Here is a 20,167-nt window from a genome sequence, read left to right as displayed (position 1 = left end):
TTTCCCCAAAATGGAAAAACTCTCTTGTCTCTGTTCCACAGTTCTCCCCGTCCTCTTTTAAATTTCATGCTGTTACTGTCACTTATCCAGTCAAGCTCACCATTGCTGTTGTGTATCGCCCACCAGGCCCCCTTGGAGAGTTCCTGGAGGAGCTGGTCACATTAGTCTTCCATTTCCATGACGATGGCTCCGCACTCATCCTGCTCGGCGACTTCAACATTCATACTGATAAGTTAGAACCTCTTCTTTCCTTCCTCTCCTCTTTTGACCTTTACCACTCCTCTTCTCCTATACCCACAAGGCCGCCGCTCAGAGGTCCCTGCGGCCGATCGACCTGGTCACAGCTTTTTTCTGTCCTGGTTCCACAGTGGTGGAATGAACCTCCCACTGACATCAGGACAGCAGAGTCACTGCCCATCTTTCAGCGCAGGCTGAAAACTCACCTCTTCAAGAAGTGCTACCCTGAGCCTTCCACTTAGCACTTATTGTATTCATATTAGTTTGTCTCTGCACTGTACTTTTGCTCTGAGATGCTTGTTTAAAAAAGGAGATGCACTTATGACTTATGGTGACTAGTAGTTCCAGTGTATACCCTACCATTATATTAGGGGGGCGCCCCGCCCGAAGGTCTAGTTCATTTTGTTTAATTTGACTTTCTATATAGTGCCAGATCACAACAGAAGTCATTTAAGGTTCCCTTTCCTATAGAACAGGTTTATACCTTGTTCTTTTATCAAACAAACTAAATAGCCTTGTGTTATTTGTCTTATTTACACGACGACATGTCATTTCTGTCTCTACATTCTGTCTCTACATGCGCGTTTACAGTTCTCCTCTGCTCTCTGTATCGCGCACGGCGGACTTCCGCCCTGATGCGCACACACAGACACGTGCGCGCTCAAAGGTGAGCACACTCCCACCAGCGGACAGAGAGCGGACAAAAGCAGCTTTTACTTGAGCCGATCCCTGCACTGGTGACACGGTTGACAGATGGTGAACTATGCCTGGGCAGGGCGAAGCCAGAGGAAACTCTGGGGGAGGCCCGTAGCGGTCGTGACGTGCAAATCGCTCTTCCGACCTGGGTATAAAGACGAATCGAACCAGTTGCTGGTTCCCTCCGAAGTTTCCTTCAGGTTAGCTGGCGCTCACAGTTTCCTCACCCACTGCATTCACGTGAATATGGTGTATAGAAAGGGTTGAATCATAATTCTCGCGGTGCCTACGTGGTTGAGGAAGGTCGTCAGCTTTCTTTGTTATGCTGTCACTCATGACTACACGCCCCTCTCAGTTGAGGCCGCGCCCCCCACGCCAGATCAGGGCCAAAAGCCTGAATGTTCTTCAATTCGTTTGTCAGTAAGTGAACGTATCACCATTCATATGCACTTCAGTGCTGGCTTCCGCAAGGTTTAAATATTATTTTCCAGAGGGAAGTTATGTACTGTGAATTAAACTACTTGTATTTATATTGACCTATTATTGCACTTCATGTTGCACTATAAGAGTATACCTTCTCTTGTGTCTTGTTAAATAGTTTCCTTATATTCAAGATTATGTAAATGAGAAAGGATATAAGTCACTTTACCTTAATATCTAAAGTAAGTAGTTCAATGTACATCTGTAGTTACATGCAGGCAGTCAGCAATTAAAACGGAAAGAAGTGTGATGTGTATGTCCAAATACTCCTTAGGTGATGATTATATTTTAACTTTAAGTTCATGTCATGTCACATACAGCCATGGTGTGTATGTGAATGAAATGCAATAAACAATTAAAACGTTCTGTTTGGTGCCATAAAAAATGATAAATGGGGAAAGGCAATACAAACACAAAATAGGTTTCCTATCTTTATTTACAGCATATTAGATGTACAAAACCATAAAAAATATACATACATGTGTCATCTAAGACAGGTGAATAGCTCAATTCTATTTTACAGGACTTTTCATTTCTTTTCATGTACTCTGAACAGTTCTCTTTGGTTGCTAGTAAACGGTATAAAAATACATTGATGCATACTGGTGTCATTTTTTCAGGGCAGCAGCACTCATCCACACACCTTCGGGCATCATATACATGAGCCACCAGCAATTGCAGCAATGCTTGACTGTCAAAAATGTACGTAGTTACTTCAATACATCAGCGTTTCACCTAAAACTTTTTACATCATATACAAAACATTCATCAGAATAATTGCTTTTGTGGTGCCACTACTTCTTAAGTAGTGCTAATGTTCCCGAGAAAACATTTGTGCTATATTTGTTTCTGACATTTAGCAGTATTTCTTTCAATTAAGCTCTACCTGTGAAAGTAGCCTATGTTAAAACTAGATACACACTATATATATACAGCATCACTGACATTCAGTATAGTATATCTGTTGAGCTACAGTCTTTGTTTTTTAAAATTATTCTATCAGCAAATGTCTCACCATGTTGGCATGTACATCATTGGATCCTGAGATGGTGACTTTAAAATCTAAAGTCATTACAATTCTTCTGTTTCTTATTTAAAAGACGTTTCCAAATTTCTAAACAAAGTAATCCAGATCACCATCTGAGGATGGCCATGTAGGTTTACACTCTGTAACACTTTATCACAGATCATGTCTCCCTCTTAAATCTCCACTTGTCCACTTTCTCTTCAGGATCAGTTTTATCAAGTGTGAAGTTCACTCTAGTGTCACTCCATGTGAAAACAGATAACTACAGAATATTCTTAAAGGCGTCTGTGGATAAAACAGATACTGTGGCCAGCATCTAATCTAGGGATTTCATGAAATATCCAGTAACGGCCCATTCTATGGGCGAAGGAATCTCAGGACTTTGGAGCGCAGGAAGCGGATGAATGATTTGGGAAACATTTCTCTTGACTCTTGTGCTGTGTAGTTGAAGAAGTTCTGTGGGTGAGCCAGAACATCAAACAACGCCCTCATGAGTTTCTTGTCCTGATGAGGAAATGTATTGCATTATTGAAAGCAAAAAAGCATATGATACAGTGTGAGCAGCAGCCTGTATTTCCATAAGTCTCCAAAAGAGGGCACTACATGCTCACTGGACCTCAGAACTGAATAATGAATAAACACAAACACAAATCAAGTGGAGGATAGAGCTAATCTTAATAATCAATAATGTCAATGACTCAGATGGGGTGCCCTGGTGGGAACCATATCATTGTAATGTCACTGGGTCATGGCCGGCCTCGGTTCTCTATTGTCTGCTCTCCAATAAAAGCATTAAAACATGTAAAAATACAAGTCTGCTGCAGAAACCTTCTATCTATTCATTTTTTCCTTCTCTTTGGTGGATATTGATGTCAGGATGTAGCACTTTGTTACGAATTATGTTTTCCTTGGTTAGTGAGATGACTGAAAGCTATAGATTAAATATTAAAATAATTGATTTGCGCTATTAAAGATTTAATGGTTTGATTGCCATTCATATTTTCTATTGTACCAAATTATAAATGAAACATTATAAAACAAAACCACATGGCAAAATTGAAGTTAGTTAAGTTAGAATACCCGACACAAAGACCATAGGTGCTCCTCGTTTGTACCCACATACCTTTAGAATTTCCTGGTGATTCTCTGAAGCGTATAATCTTCCATCTCTGACTATGTCTTCGATCAATTCTTGGTAGTCCTCTGAAACAAATGAAGTACATAAAAGAGCTCATTGATGATAACAAACAAACAAACCACATGTGCGTGTCACTCTGGGGTAGCAGCATCATAGTTATAGCACAAAACATCACATTTCTTCTTACCATCATATGTCACATATGGGACCTGAAAGCCTTTCCCACTGTTTCCCTCGTTGGACCTGAACTGTATCCAGAGCCGCTTGGAGCGGGAGGTGAAAGCGATGGGACGTTCGTATGTCTGACAAGTCTCATAGGTTGTCACAGAGTTGGAGAGAGCTGTGAAATAAGGATATGAGGTTACATTATTGAAAGTAATAAGTAATAACATAATAACATATTATGTTGGTTCTCCTTGGTAACATTGACACCCACCAAAGATATTAACCTCTAACACTTAACCTTAAGATAATAGTTAACCTCTTGGTGGTATAGTTTTTGTTAATTATTAGACTCACACAAACACACACACAGTTAAAACGTACAGCTCTTTCTCATTACTAAGTAGTCTCCGCACTCGTCCTCAATAGGCAGAAAGATTTCTGGGACAACAATGAGGATCCTGCGTTTGGGCGGTGGGTTGATGGTCCAGGTGCATTCGACATTGGCTGGGTAGTTTCCCGGGTAGTTGGGGGACTCGATGAAGCCAGTAAAATCTCCAAGTTCTCCACCACACTGTCGGTCTGTGAAGTGACACAGATGTGTCAGACAGGTTTTTTTGTTCTTGGTGCAGCAAGGTGAATTATCTGGAACTGAATTCCGAATTTCATTGTCTATGTGTACATGTTTCAGAGGAACTACTGCATACCAACATACATACTTTTGCATTGCATGAAGTTAGTGGAGCCATCAAAGTCGGTGGTGGTATTTCCAGGGCAGGAGACGCAGTAGTTCTGCCCAAACTCTCCTTGATACGTGCCTATGGGGCAGCGGATGCAGCGGTGTGTGGTGGTGTTATAGTAATGTCCTGGAGAGCACTGGACTGCAGGAGCCAATGACAGAGATAGAGAGCTGTTAGTTGATATATAACGCTCCAACCATTCAAAACTAATTAGATGATATGTAACAATATACTGTCATCAAGCTAAAATGGAAACGTTTTCCTAGAAAGGTTTACATCTAGGAGGTGCATCATTTTAAAATGACTTGAGTGCCTAAATGTACAGACAATACAACAGCTGCAGAGGGCGGCAGAGTGCATGTCAACACCCAAAAGAGCTCCATAGTCTCAGCAACCACGATACTGTTGTGATGTCAAGTGAAAACATAAGTCTGTTTTTGTTTTTTAATCTAACAACCACAGATGTTTCAATTTATCGAATAAGTTTGACAGGTTTTCATAAACTTCCTCTGCTCCAAAACAACCATCTAATCCCTCCATTCACGTTAAGCAAAGAGATATGAGAACACCAAACTAAACTCAAGTTTTTTTGTATTTTACCCTAAAACCACAATAACAGAGATGACGTTCACACCTTTAGTCTCACACTCCTGAAAGGTAACAGCACCACTGTGCTTGGTGACCAGGTTCCCTCCACAAGGGAAGCAGGTGGTGCGTCCCACTTCTGGCTGGTACGCTCCCAGTGGACAGGGCAAGCAGGGGAGGAAGCCGTCATGAGAGTACTGACCTGGGGAACACTGACCTGAACACACAAGCATTTGGTCAAGAATGTGACCTGTAAGACACAGCAAATTGTAACTCTCTTACAAAACTTTTAGAGCTTGGATTTGTTTAATTTTCACATCTTATCTTTGCTATTTTTCATGTTTAATCTAAGAGAAAATATTCTCCCCTTCTATTAAGATAAGATATAGCAAGCTAAAGCAAATCTCTCTGCCATGTTTTATCTGCAGTGCATAACTCAACAGAGTGTAACTCCTGGGCGACTAATACAAACTGGGAGCCAGTGGGAGTTTGCTGATTGCTTCTTGTTGTTTAGTCTGACAGAGGAGATGGGATCTGGGATTCAGCCACAAAAGTGACTTTGATAACAGCACAGGAGGAGACCAAAACATGGTGGCTCCCTAAGCTTTTATTTCAGACTGAAAGAAGCCGAGTTCACCTTTTGAATTCAAATACATCTTCAACATCTAAGCTCGAGTTGCTTTGGCTTTACACAAAGCAGAACATCTGCCAGGGAGAGATCTTTATCGATGATCCACTGCTTCCTGTGTGGCTCATATTCACTAAATAGTTATCAACATTTTCTGTCCTTCTGTGTCTTTATCTGCTTTTTGTTTATTTGTTCCAGATTTAACATTATATTTACCTTAGGCTTATGAATTTGATGATATTTTCGTTTCATTCTACATCGGTTATTTTTCAAGTGCTGCACAATTTAAATTATTGTCATTCTTTCTCTTAAATATCTTGCCAGGAAAGAAAAACTTTCTATGATCTATAAAGAAATAGTTAGACATTTTGGGAAATGTGCATCTGTGCTCTCTTGTCCTTTCTTAGATGAGAAGATCGATGCTGCTCTCATGTTTGTACGGTAAATATGAAGCTACTGCCAGCAGCCAGTTAGCTTAGCTTAGCACAAAGACTGGAAACAGGGGTAAACAGCTAGCATGGGTCTGTCCAAAGGTAATAAAATCCACCTATCAGCACCTCTGAAGCTCCCAAAATGTCAAACTATTATTTGAATGTGTTTATATTTGTTATGCTCTTAATTTGATTACGGATGTTCACAGTCGGGTAGTGAAAAACTGTGAAGACCCTTGATGGCTTACAGAGAGCCATCATAAGTACTTAGAGTGAAGGTGGGTGTGATTTTGAGATAAATGAAATTGTCTTACCACCACACTCTGACATGTTTCGAGCGCCGACCACCTTGGAGACGTCTCTTCCTTCAGGTCCAGGACAGACTTCACAAGACATCTGTGCCTCCTCATCCTGATACGTTCCAGATGGACACAACACACATCTTCCCTGATCCCCGTCGTAGTAAGTCCCAACACTGCAGCTCACTAGCAGACAGGTGGGGAATGACACCAAGATAGATTGAAGAGTATTAATTCAATGATTTACTTGTCTCATAACTCACACACACATGTGCATCCCTGACTGTAAACAGAGAAAATTGTAACTATAGGACTGCAATGTTTCTCCAAGGAGCTGCCAGGCATGGGTTGTTAGTCACATCGCTGAGAGCTGATTTTGTCTTAGTGCTAAACATATCAATTATTCTCGCAAAAACAATGCTGTGGTATGAACAAGGTAGAAAGACACATATAAGTATTCAAGCTGGTGAAATCAAACATTTCCCTCACCAACTGAACACAAAACACCTGAGTAAAGACACCCAAAACAGACCGATGTGTCTGAACTGTAATTTACACCAATTTTAGCAGCCAGATCAGTGTCAGGAAGGGAGATAGACAATGTAAAGTACAGACAGGAATCAACAAATATAGCAGTATACCCTGTGGCTACACATAATCAAACAGTCCTAACCACATTGTAGATTTACACTATAAATACAGCAGTTCAATTGCATGACAAGACCAATAAAGTAAAGTAACCCAGACTTCACACTTCAGCTGCCAAGTGCAATCAAACAGGGCCGTGCACATACTTGAAATATATAAACACAATGAAGAGCATCCTTAACACATCAAAGGCTGCGGGTGATCAATTTAACTGTTGACAGATTTGAGAGTTTTACTAGCACGGCAATGAACATCACTGATGAAGCATCACTGACCTTGACACAGTTTAGCATAGTGTACGCCGGTTTACCAGAGCTTTAAATGCAGCAACTGGCTAAAATAAAAGTGTCGGTGCACTCAGTAGGGTACCTCTTACAAAATCACTTCTGTGTCAAGATTTATCACACCATTTTTGCTTTTTACCAAGGTGTCTTCTGAGTGTTTATGACAAATGATCTGCTCATTCTCACGCACAAACTCCTTTGAAGTTTTGGGACTACTAACCAGGACTACAATCGTATGACAAGATACAATCATTATTGTGTTCTTTGTAGCTTACGTATATCAAAATTGAGAAAATATTGATTGTGCGAACCATCACGTAGATCTTCCATATTAGCCTTAGGTTCAAGACACTAACACACAGTGGAAGCACACAAACACATAGGGACACATAAGTCTGCAAAAACCCAGCATTAAGCTGGTAAAATGCTTACAGCCATACAAAATCACTGAGACAAGAGAGCTCCAACCCTCTCCACAGCTGTCTTTATTTCCCACATCTGACGCGTCCTAATACTTGATACAACATGGCTGTGCATTCAGGGAGGAACTTCTAATGCTACCATAAGCACACTCACCTCTTTTAAAAGCAAACACAGAAGCAAATCAAAGAGTTTTCCCCTCAGATCTCACAAAAGTGTCAAGTCTTGATTAAAGGGACCAAAGCACAGTTTTACTCTGGTTCCTCCCATTCAGAATGATGCCTGTAATTAATTTTGGGAATTACTGCGTCTGACTGAAGTTGATCTCACATAAGAATAACTCAATTAAATCCCAGGCCTTTAGCACAAAATGTGCTTCAGTTGTAGCCTCTAAGCGGCCTGTAAGCAGAGCAACCACTATCTCTAAAAGCCCGACACACAAAAGCCTTAACGTAGATCCATTATACGTGGCTCAGCAAATTGTTCGATTTTTCTCTAAAGAAAGAAAATGTAATTCTCTCAAGAGCAGTTCATTTTTTGAAGCCTATTGTTTGTTCTGAAAGACCATGAGGAGCCATCATTGCATTGTCCTCAAACAGCTTTTATTTGACAGAGGGAAGCAGTGAGAGAGGAGAGAGAGTGAGAGTGAAAGAGAGAGAAAACCTTGAAGCCTTTCAAATGCAAAGAACGCTTCTATAGAGTCCTCGAATTGATGGCCCCAAAGAGGTTTAAAAGACCTTTCACCTCTATTCAAGTCCCCAGTCTTTGCCTACTTGATGACATAGGAAAACACTACGGTATCACAGTGGTAAGGAGCTGAACCCAATAAAGGGGGTCAGGTTTCTGAAACCCCCCATTCTGCTTGGCCCAATCGCTGCTCGCGCCCATCAAGCGGAGGCCCAAACAACTGATGCTAATTGATTCCCATGGTGTGGCTGAAGTCAATTCTCTTTAGCAGTTTAGTGGCTGGGGGTCATGCAAAGTGGCCCCAGCTGGGAGGCAGGGGGGACACAGCACTCAAACTGCCAGCTTGAATCAACAGCACTTCCTAAACATCTTCAGTGTTAAAACAAACACGCAAACAAGTTGACTACAACAGTCAAATAGACGTGGACGTGCACCATTAATGGCACCTCTGGATCTTTATTTATCTCTGTTCGCACTTGTTTTACTTTTTATATAAGTATTCATTCTGATGCAGGCACATGCTAACAATTATCAACAGTACAAGTAAGCATCCGGACAACAAAATCTTTTAATAAACTAAATCATGAATGTGTCTTATTCCAACAGAAACAAGGTCCTGGAATATAAACCGATGCAGTCACCAAAACGAACCACAGAATCAGAGGAGAAATGCTTTAAAGAGTGAACAGAGGTGAGAGCATACTTTCTCCAAATGCACAGAAGGCTGTGTTGTCATCTCTCTGAGGCAGAGAGAACAAGCCTCAAATGGGGTTTTCAATGGAGTGGGCAAACTGAAAAGGACTAAACTGCACTCCGAACTAAGCCAGAGCGGGAGGTGGGGGAGGAGGGGAAAAAATATAGCTCCTTTAAAGAGCTGGAGGTTAAGAAGAATGCCTTTCAGACCCCCTTTCCTCCTCTCCCAAATTACATGTCTACACCCCTGCCATGGCCAATAGACTGCTTAATGTTGACCTGAAAGCATAGCGGGGGAGTTAAGGAATCAAGACACTTAAGACCTGTGTAACTGAAAGATAGAAATAATGAACAGGAGCAGTTTAAATCATGTCAGCACAGCTCAACGGTTGAGTTACTTTGATGTTAATGTAGAGAACCCAAAAATATGGTGTTACAGGCGGGTAAAGCTGCTGATTTTCTTTCAACAATCATTATCTCAAGAAACAACGGGATAGTAGTAGTTTCTGACACATTCTGGTCTCCAGTTACACACTTTCGTCAGCCCCGTTCTTCAGCGGTTCAAAGGGGGAAAACAAAAACCTTAAACACACGATAAGAGTTGCGTGAGGTTTACGAATGATTTGGGTCTACATCAGATTCAAACATCATCAACATTGGTGTGCATATATTGAACCAAACGCATACCATTTCAATAAATATTTAGACATCTCAACAGAAGAAAAGCACCGGTTTCCTCTCTCTGATATAAAGGCGGCGTGCAGCAGGCAGCAAACTTACTGTGAGGCCCAAAACTAGGGGCACACGGTCCCAACAGCCAGAGAAAACACATACCAGCCTTCAGCTCTCAAACACGGACAGTGTGCGGTCTTTTTTAATGAACATTTTCTCCATCACAGGTTGTATATAAAACTCCAACCGAGAGGCAACAGCTACCGAGAGACTTGCCATCGGCCCTCATGTTACACCGTTATCCCAGGGAGATGCTGGAAGATCTCATAGCTTGGAGTGCCAACAACAGCTTCTCTGTTCCTCCATGCCAGCTCGCTCTGCCCTCTAACCAGCTCATTACAGCATGTCTGCAAACCAAATATGGAACTCATCTGGCCAACACCTGCTCCAAATCCAATCATTAAACCAGCTTGTCTAAATATATCTCACTGGCATGTACCGTTTCAATTGCTTTAAGACATGAGTCTATGAGTCTACTGTGTGTATAGGGCCTAGTCAGAGACATTGTTGCCTTGTGTTTGGTGTAACACAAGCAGTTGCATCTGCACTCTTGAGAGATTAAAAGCATCAATGTATCCTGTAGACGAGATGCCTGGCTGAATGGTGCATGTCCTGAATAACGAGTAAATACAAAGAAAACTCACCACACTTCCTGCCCACCAGCACCTGTCCAGCCACACAGTGTCCTGGCAGCTCTGCCTGTTTGCCCAGACTCTTGGCGAGCTCGTAGTCAGACCCGGCAAAGTGCAGGTGGAACTGTTCCCGGTTGATGGACTTCCTCAGGGTCCTGATGGTCTTCCTGAGCCTCTTCTCTGAGCGTCGGCGCACACAGTTCAGGTCACAGCTCTCTGCTGAGAGAGGCATTTGATTCCACCACTGTTTCCACAGTTAAATGTCATACCCCACACCTATCGGAAATTGTACATTCATGCATGGATGCTCGCATGCTTGCCTCGACATTTACACAAATACACCATCAAGTCAAGGGTAAATTCAAACCAGGCCAACACTTATGGAGAATTCAAGGACATAAAACAAAAACAAATTGAGTCCCAACCTCGAGCCCACCACCATAGCCAAGTCAAAACAGGAGATACTTTAACAGTTTGGTGTGTTTAGTGACAAACAGACAACAGCGAATGAAAGATGGAGAACAAGAAGCAAAGGTTGCAGGCAGGCAGAGGGGAAGCGCAGAGAGACCAACCTGTTACCTCCTCTAGGTTCACATCCAGCTCAAACTCAGCTGTTATTGAGGAGCCGTCCTCCTCGCCAGCTTTCCTTCCATGGCGGCTACGCATTCGCTGGCCGGACGAGGAGCAGCGCAGGCTCACGTAACTGAACTGGACATTTTCAGTGAAGAGGAACCTGCTATCTGTGGACATGGGAGACAACCACCCCCCCAACGAGCACACGGCAGACAGCAGACACACATAAGCAACACACACAATCGCACAATTGTTAAAGAAAATTATAGATAGTCTTACAGAAAAGAAACAACTAATTTCACTGTTGATAGCAAACGTCACACCATACACAGACAATCACAGTATATATATATATATATATATATATACATATACAGTTAATTAGATCATTATTTTTGTAATGTAGACCGGAAAGCTTAAAAAAGTGATGCGATGTCACAGTGACAATTATTAAACGTCAGTTAAAACAATTATGTGCCCTTTCAGTGACTATGCGGGTTGTAAAAGACCATGCCAAAACCCTTTGGAGAAGCAAAATGATCCTACAATCGGAAACCCATTTGATTGATGGCTAGGTCAGACCCAACTGAAAGGCATGCTATGGCTAATTACATCCTCCCCTGTCACAGCCAGACAAAGTGCTGCGCGGAGACATTCAAGACACTCAAAACCACATCACTTTCCCCACAAATTTCTTTCACATTTGCCTTTGGTTTTTGGTTTACTTTGAAGCAGCCTTCAGGTCTGCTTTATCTTCTAAAGACTGTGGCTTTAGATGCTGGCAGCTCTTGGTAAACCCTAAATGTGTTTTAAACAGTAACATGAAGGAGCTGTAATTGTAATCCTGGTCTATCTGTGATCTAAGTCTTGTGTTTGGAGGCATTGTTATGTTTGTTGTGTGGCAACCTCTGTACCTGAGTGTGGTGAGTTTAAGCTCTCCTTGAGCTTCTCCTGACTTCTTTTCAAGTTGCATTTTGCAGTGCCAGACTTGAAAGTGGCTGTGGTCTTGATGCGTGGAACACTGGCCATTTCTGGACCTGCAGGACAGAGGAACAGAATGTTGTTACTTTGATCTACTTGCACATCAACTGCAAACAAGCAAGTTGTTCATGAGTTCCGTTTTTGTGTATCAGAGCGGAAAGTAAGATGTAAATCTGTGATGTTTTGTACTTGCCTAAGCAATGCAAGCCACTGTTGTTCCTTTGTGCTTCAGCCAAGCAGGGCAGAGGCATTCCACAGGTCACCGTATAGGAATCCTCCGTCCCTGCAGACACACAAGAGGCCGTGACACACACACCAACACAGACAAAAGTTAAGGCCACAAAAGCCAAGTCAGAGAGAGTAAACAAGCAGCGTGTAGGAACATGAAGAGCCGCTCTGCAGACTGTTGTTGACAACTAGATGGAGAACAGCTTGACTTAGCTTTTAATTGCGTCTCCATTAGCATGCTTTAGCCATGCAGCTTCATATTTTAAAAACATAGCTGCATCAGACGATACATGACCTGTGCTGTGCCATGCTGTTTGGGTCTTATCATGCCAGAAAACCTCATGATGCACCTGACTGTGTCATGTCAACTGACTGGATCAAATATGTCGCAGATGTCACTTTTCTTATTTCAGCCTCATTGTTTGCTTTGTTTTGTCAGAGCTTTATTGAAGTCCATTCACCTTTTGCAATGTTTCAAACCAACCAAACCAATTTACATTAAGACCAACATTCATCAAGTTGAAAATTTGTACTAGTGACTAAGTCAAAAACTGACAGAATTAGTCAACACTTTCTGCAGCCGCTTCAGAGTGACATCCTTCCAGCAGCCACCTCTTCACCTTTGGTTGGTAACAGAGAAAAAGTGAATCAGTGTTATGAACTCTGTGTCACCTTTAAGGTTGCAAAAGCACAGAAACAACTTAAAAGATGCTTTGTGGTATACCGTTCAAAAACCTCTGGAAGGCTTTCAATCTAAAACTATAAATATATAAAGCTATAAGAAGTGGTTGGCAATGGTTAGCCATCGAGGGCTAAATTGATGCTCAATCAAAGTTAGTCTTAATCTAGATTTGGGTATTTTTCTGCGCTTAAAACATGGAAACATGGCAAGGGCGAAACTGACTTCATTGCAGGAACAAAAGTGTAACAAAACTGATGGTGACTCGTGCGTTATAAAAGAGCTAGTGTATGTACAGTTTGCAGATCAGCTTTGGTTCATGAGAAGAAAACACTCAAAAAGATGATGGATCCTCAAGTGGTAAGTAATTTGACAATTAGTGACAAGTGACCATGAACCTCTGTCATCTGTGACCTTCGAAGGCCAAACAATTTCCTTTGCAGTACTTGTGCTATGGAAATACAGTTAGTGGTAAACAGTCAAATCATATTATTGGGAGATCTGGCTCAATCAACTCACCACTGCTGATGTGAACTTGGGACTGGCAGGTCAGGAAGCAGCGGTCCCCTCCCTCCTGCTTACTACAGTTCAAGGTAGGTTTAGAGGGGGCTTTAGCAGGTGGGAAACCCTCAGCCTCTAGATGGAAATCACAACAAAACTCCAAGGTAAAAAAGAACACTTTTGATTGTAACAAGGAGGAAGAGGCTCAAAAGGTCCAACATCCTGACAGCAGCAACAGCATCGTAGCATTGTGGATGTTTTACTCAAGCACAAGAAAACCAAGTGACAGAGAATTAAAGAGAAAAAGAGAGCAGAATTCAAAGTATCTCCTGTTTTTGTCCCCCAAGTATTAGTCCAAAATGTGTCAGGTCACACAATTTCCAAAAAGTCAACAGCACTCAACAGATGTGTCTCTTTTATAGGAAGAGGCACTGGCTTACCAATGCAGTCCTTTTTGTTCCAGTGTAGCTTATAGCCAGGATGGCAGAAGCATTCAAATCCACCCATGGTGTTCTCACAACCCTGCTCACAACCACCATTGTTCACGCTGCATTCGTTTATATCTGAGAGGAAAAAAGGAAAATTATAATTATAATTACAAGGTCCCAACACATCAATGAGCACTTTTAATTAAAAGCTGTTTTCGCCTAACACATTTAGCACTTGTGTGTTACGCTCAAGTAGTTATGTGTATAGCTCCCTCCACCCAATTCAGCCTCACCTCCGCAGTGGGCCAGCCCATACATGGTGTAGCCTTTGTTGCACAGACATTGAAAACCACCAGGGGAGTTCACACATGTGTGATCACATGTCCGCTCAAAAAAACATTCATCTATATCTGTAATCAAAATCAGGCAGGTGACATAATAGCAGGGCAGTCAGTTGCAATCAGGAGGGATTTCCCACCCACAGACACACATTTGCATTTGACCGTGAATTTTCACACTCAGTGAAAGGTGACGCGTATGCTACATCAGGAAAAACAGCGCTGGCTTTTGATAGTTATTACAGGTTAAAAAGAGGGCAGTGTTTCATTGATTTAATTGTAGTTAATCAGGTCAACATTATTAAAAGCATGGACCCTGATCCAAAGGTTAACAAAAGCGTAGCCTCAATTTACAAAACTCACAAGAAAGGAAGCTGACTGACAGGTAAACCACAATATCACACACAATGTATGTCTAATAGGATAGGATAGCTCAGAAAAGTTACGTCTTTTAGAAAGGATAAGGTAAAAAAAAGTATGTACAATGTCTCACTTTGTCCCAGTCTTTGTCAACTGTCCAGAGTTTGAATAAAACAATTCAAGAGCCATTTATACCTTGACAAGAACGCTCATCTGTCAGCAGCTTGAAGCCTTTTCTGCAGTTGCACTCAAAGCTGCCGATGGTGTTCCTGCAGAAGTGTTCGCAGCCCCCGTTGTGAAGCTCACACTCGTCAATATCTGTAGGGGAACAGGTGATATCCTGACATGCTATACAAATCCACTAAGTTAAATCAAAAGGGCGCTCCCCTCTGTGGAGACTTTTTTTGCGGATTGGCAGTCTGACCTTTGCAAGTTTTTCCATCCGGCTGCAGTGTGAAGCCGACTGGGCAGCTGCAGCGCACGCCTGTGGATGTGTCTTTACAGGTGCAGTCGCACCCCCCATTGTTCAATGCACAGGTTTCTGAAATTACAACACAGTGTGAATCTATATTAATGACATTCCTACTTGTGAACAATGCTGCATTATTCCTCAATGTCAGATACTAGATCCTTAGAAAAACATAACCTTGATTTTCTGAACAAAGTGCTTTGAAAACACCTGCACTGCAGAGTCCATGTAATATTACAAATATACAGTTTCTTTGTATATTAGATTTTGAATTATTGTTTAAACACTTGCTTTGAACACTTAAAGCCATGACAGATATTGAATTTATATATATACATATATTGGTTCAAACATTTTTAAACGCTGATGGAAACAGATAAATGAGGCTCTAATGCATGGTTTGTATGGCGCACAGTTGTATGTTTGGATGTAGAACACATCCATACACTGGTCAGGTAGATGTTAACATCTAGGAGAACCCTTACAACATGTATTATTTATAACGCAGGGCAAGACTCCCAGACCTCACATGCTAACCATGTACTTGGTAAAGTGCCAAAGTTATAATGTTTTACAAGTCACCCAAAATCACACAACTGATAAATACTAACTATACAAGAAAAGATTCACACGCTGCCCTTCCCAAATGGAAGGAAAACGTGAAATGTACCACACTGTCACAAATGCATATTTTTCAGGGGGGAAACGGGGGGAGAGAAAGCGAGTGTGTAGTCATTTCACAGTTTGCTCAAAAGACTGAGGAATGCATAGCTTTACTAGACCTAAGTCCTCTCCCCTGTTTAACACCCCTGAGTGGTTTCTGGCAGCTCAACACGGCTTCAGCAAAAACCCAGATTTCAAGCTGTACGCCTCTAAAGGCAGGAGAGAAATTATTACCCATTAACAGCCTTCGTTTGACCCGTTTGTCCACCTCAGTAAAGGAAGTGGCGTTGTGGTCTGTGGACTCGGTGGTGGCTTCATCTCGTTCTGTGACACACAGAAAAAACAATCATTAATAGATTGAGAATCGGTACATGAATACACTACATTTCCCAAATGAAACACAAGCACCGTAACTTTTATATTGGCTTTAACTCCGGGGTGTTGGTCACCTTTCAGTAACCAGATGCATGTTTACACTTGATATATTCAGCCTGCACTGGTGTGCGTCAGATAACACACCAGATCAGTCAAGGGAATCTTGTGACATTGCAGTGATACGCCTGGACCTCACACACACTGCTGCTGGAGGGAGAGATATTATCCATTATCTGCCGGCTGATTCTTATCCCTCATAACCATTGTGTAGAAAAATGCACATTGCCTAACAGGCTGACTGACAGAGAGAGATGTTTCCAGTTACTGTGTTTTCATTGAAAACTACACCTTGGGTTTGGGCTGAAGTCTAGTTTTGTTATATTCTTAACAGAAATTAAAATTAGGAAAAAATTGTTATCAGACACAAGAACAAGAACCCCAAAAATGTATCATCTTTGACTACGTTTAGAATTTGCAATAATGGTGCTTGAATGTTTGGCTGCAAAGCATGACTATGGAGTGATTGAGCTACTGGCAGGTCAGTTGGATTAAAATACAATTCATGACTGCACCCATCAAAGGATAAAAATATCCTTTGTAAGGGGGACTTTTAAAAACAAATGACAAAATATTAAAGACAACAGAAGATTACAGGAAATGTTAAAGATGTGTATTAGTGCAGCACTTTGTCTTACATGGTTTTGCATTCCCAATGTTGGGCAACAACAAAGTGTGCTTACCTACACACGACCTCTTGTCCGGTTGCAGGTTGTACCTGACGTGACACCTGCATATGGGGCCGTTCTCCGTGTCCTCGCAGGTGTGCTGGCAGCCTCCGTTGCCATGGTTACAAGTCACTGCAGGGTCAACGACATGCAACCATATGACATATTAGCAGTGCAACATTTGAGGCCAACTGTAGGCGTGTAGTGTGAAGTTCGCTTCATGCCGTCGAGCACGTACAGATGCAGCCCCTCTGGTTCCTGGCCAGCTCGAACCCTGGACGACACTCACAGGCCACGCCCCCTTTGGGTGTCTCTTTGCAGATGTGGGCGCAGCCGTGCTCCTTATTCATACAGTTGAGGCCCTCTGGGATAGAAAGAGGGAGAGAGGTACACAATGAATGAAACTCTCCTACAGTGACTGACCCGCTACACACAAAAGCACACATACTGAGAGATTAGTCTGGCATCTTCAAAGACACTGATTGTTCTCACGCCTTACACAATCCAAAAACATCCACATCAATGCGGTATTTTTTTTTAACAAATCTGAAAAGACCATAAGCAGCAGAAAAGTTTATAAAAGTTAATTCCCTGAAAACAAAGCTTTGCAAACTCTTCTATTATTTACAACAAATTCAATAAAGCTTCGAGCAGAATCACCATTTATATTGATGGGTCACAGCTGAGTGGATAAGTCCACAGGGTTTAAAGGGGATGTCAAGAGCCGATGGAGTGGAAAGTGCTTGCATTTAAGTTGACTTCAGTCAAGAAGACAAAACAAAGGCATCGCAGACTAATCTGTGACACAGACCACATAGACCCGAGTGTTGCAGTTATTAACTTATTTTGTTCTCTGGGACACAGAGATCCTTTTTCCCACAGCATGTTGCTGCTGCAGATAAAAGCTCAGTGACGGGAGCCAGCTTGAACCTGTCACCCCTCATTGTGCCGTTGATCTTAGATTTGTATGTGAATATTGGAGAATTTGCTTCATAATTCTGTCTGTTTTTTCACGGCGTAATACAACTAGCACATACAAGCATCTACTAAAATATACACACGTACACACACACACACACACACACACACACACACACATAATGCCAATTCAAAACGTCTTTCATCAATGAACTGGGCACTGTTACACTTTTAAACAGCATTTAAATTGGTGGGAGTGTGACTAAATAACCTAAATCTTTCTGAATTGTAAGTACAGTAAATCTGTGTTGTCAGGCTGACAGATGCAGGAATGGCTGCTGTTTACAGAACAAGTGTGCATGTTGTACACTCACCAACAGAGCGGTGGATGCATGTGTGCTGGTTGTCGCTGAGGAAGAAGCCCTCTTTGCAGCGGCACTCATAGCTGCCCATGGTGTTAACACAAGTGTGTTGGCACCCACCATTGTTGAACTTGCATTCATCCACATCTACAGGACAGCGGATTGATTGCATTAGTTAACACTGTTTACAAAACTCTGGAAAAGTATTTGCTATTATCACAAATCAGTTTTCTTAGGTTTTGTCAAATACTCACAAACATTGAAGATGACAATAAAGCAGTTTTTTTCAAATCACATTTCAGATATAAATATTTACAAATCTTTTAAATCACTGCATGAAGAGAACACGTTATTTATTTAGTGGTTTAAAGCGGATCTTACCTAGACAGTTATGTCCGTCGTGTGCCAAATTGAATCCGTCATAACAAGTGCAGCGATAATTGCCTGGAATATTGTTGCACTCATGTACACAGCCACCATTGTACTCCAAGTCACATTCATCAATGTCTGAGAAGTGAACACCACATAAATCAATGTTCATCTACTGATCAAAAAGTTAAATTCAAAACATTTTGGTCTTTGAACACTTTAGTGCAATAGGGGATGCAGTGTCTATCTTAAAGAAATATTGGAAGACTAAATAAGTACAGATATCACAATTCAGAGATAATACCACAATGGATTCAAAAATGCATCCAAACTCTGTGATTCCACTTTGACACTCAGATGATTTTTTCAAAACAATATATGATTGTGAATCAAACTGTTCAAAAAAAAAGCTCATTACCTTCGCAGTGTTTTCCATCTCCTTTAAAACCTGCTTTACACGTGCACTTGTATGAGCCTTGGGTAGTCTGACAAATAGCATCAATGTGACAGCCATCACTTCCCTCTGCACATGGATCTGCTGAAATCCATATGGATCGTATAGGTCATGTATACCATACCAAAACATATTCAAATAGTCTAACAAGTCAAAAAGAATGGCATTTACCACACATGCACTTTTAAGATTGTCATATTTAGTGGGAATATTAAAGATAGAAAGAAGAGATTTAACACTAAAGAAGGATATTTAACACTAAAACATAAAAGTCTCTAATAATAACAGTATCCTACAACAGGCAATTTGAAAAATCTAGTGAGAACTCACCTGAAAAATACTGAAAGTTACATACAATACAAAACGTATTTAACAAACGTATGTGTACTGGGAGCACATACATTCCCACAGTAATTGGTTTATGGCTACACATTTACAAACTAAACGAAATGGAAAAAAAATCACCACGGATGAAACAACAAGAGCGCACTCCTTAAAGCGTGCGTAAAGTAGCACTCTCCACGGAAACACAACACACGCACATATGCACTACAGTCCCACCTCGAATATTTGGAAGCCCTGCGCTTTGGCGACTATTTAACAAGAGCAAAAACAAACAAAAGTCCCTTGCAGCCCAAATAGCTCCCATGGTGATATGATCCAAGTTTAGAGGTCTTCTCAAAAGGACGCGTACGCACTGAAGTCGTGAGCGAGCGTCCGCCTCATTTTCATTCTAGCCTGTCAATCTGTTTCACAAGGGGCTTTTGAAAAGAGAAAGGAGTGAGTAAGTGAGTGTGTGTGTGTGTGTGTGTGTGTGTGTGTGTGTTTGAGAGAGCGCGAATGAGAGCGTGCGAGCGCGTACATGTGAGGGTGGAAAAAAAAACTGCGTCAAGTCAGTGAGCTAGCCAGTGGAAGACCGGAATTGTCGAGACTTTGTGTAAAACGTTACGACGTCTCTGCGCTAAACAGGCTTTTATTTTGAAAGCTTTTTCCGGGATGAATTGGTACATTTGACGCGTTTGAGTCCTCTTCAAAGTCTCTGGTTTTTGTAAACATGGCCTTTGGCGTGTTTCAAAGTGGACCACGTCAGATTCCATCGATAAAAAGGCATAATTAAATAACTAGAATAGTTATTGTCATTTTAGCTACCTCCTAGTTAACTTAGTCCTGGAAAGAGCACCGTCAGCCAAACTACATGGTTGCTAGGCAACATACTTTTGGTTCT

General features: G+C 41.6%; 1 protein-coding gene across 8 annotated transcripts; it reads right to left on the bottom strand.

The window, feature by feature from the left end:
- Window positions 1-1,831: 1,831 nt before the first annotated feature.
- Window positions 1,832-19,765, bottom strand: scube2 (signal peptide, CUB domain, EGF-like 2). Of its 8 annotated transcripts, none has more exons than XM_068730896.1 (23): window positions 19,504-19,765; window positions 18,907-19,026; window positions 18,501-18,626; window positions 18,132-18,266; window positions 17,078-17,203; window positions 16,855-16,971; window positions 15,974-16,063; window positions 15,032-15,148; window positions 14,803-14,925; window positions 14,203-14,319; window positions 13,922-14,044; window positions 13,500-13,616; window positions 12,267-12,356; window positions 12,007-12,129; window positions 11,092-11,259; window positions 10,532-10,738; window positions 6,439-6,609; window positions 5,115-5,282; window positions 4,460-4,621; window positions 4,125-4,322; window positions 3,766-3,918; window positions 3,564-3,643; window positions 1,832-2,944 (listed from the first exon to the last, which is right to left on the bottom strand). In XM_068730896.1, exons 1-23 carry the CDS (start codon window positions 19,589-19,591, stop codon window positions 2,798-2,800), a joined length of 3,066 nt encoding a protein of 1,021 aa, XP_068586997.1. In that variant the 5' UTR covers window positions 19,592-19,765; the 3' UTR covers window positions 1,832-2,797. The 8 variants fall into 8 exon arrangements, with proteins under 8 accessions (XP_068586997.1, XP_068587001.1, XP_068586998.1 ...); XM_068730900.1 differs by having other exon boundaries at window positions 10,532-10,735; XM_068730897.1 differs by having other exon boundaries at window positions 18,907-19,023.
- Window positions 19,766-20,167: the final 402 nt, after the last annotated feature.

The sequence above is a fragment of the Cebidichthys violaceus genome, unplaced genomic scaffold (assembly GCF_023349555.1).
Source record: "Cebidichthys violaceus isolate CVI_PGR_0920_01 unplaced genomic scaffold, fCebVio1.0.p SCAF_5, whole genome shotgun sequence".
Classification (NCBI taxonomy): Eukaryota; Metazoa; Chordata; class Actinopteri; order Perciformes; family Stichaeidae; genus Cebidichthys; species Cebidichthys violaceus.
The sequence above is the reverse complement of the archived record's forward strand: the minus strand, read 5'-3'. Positions and strand labels throughout refer to the sequence as shown.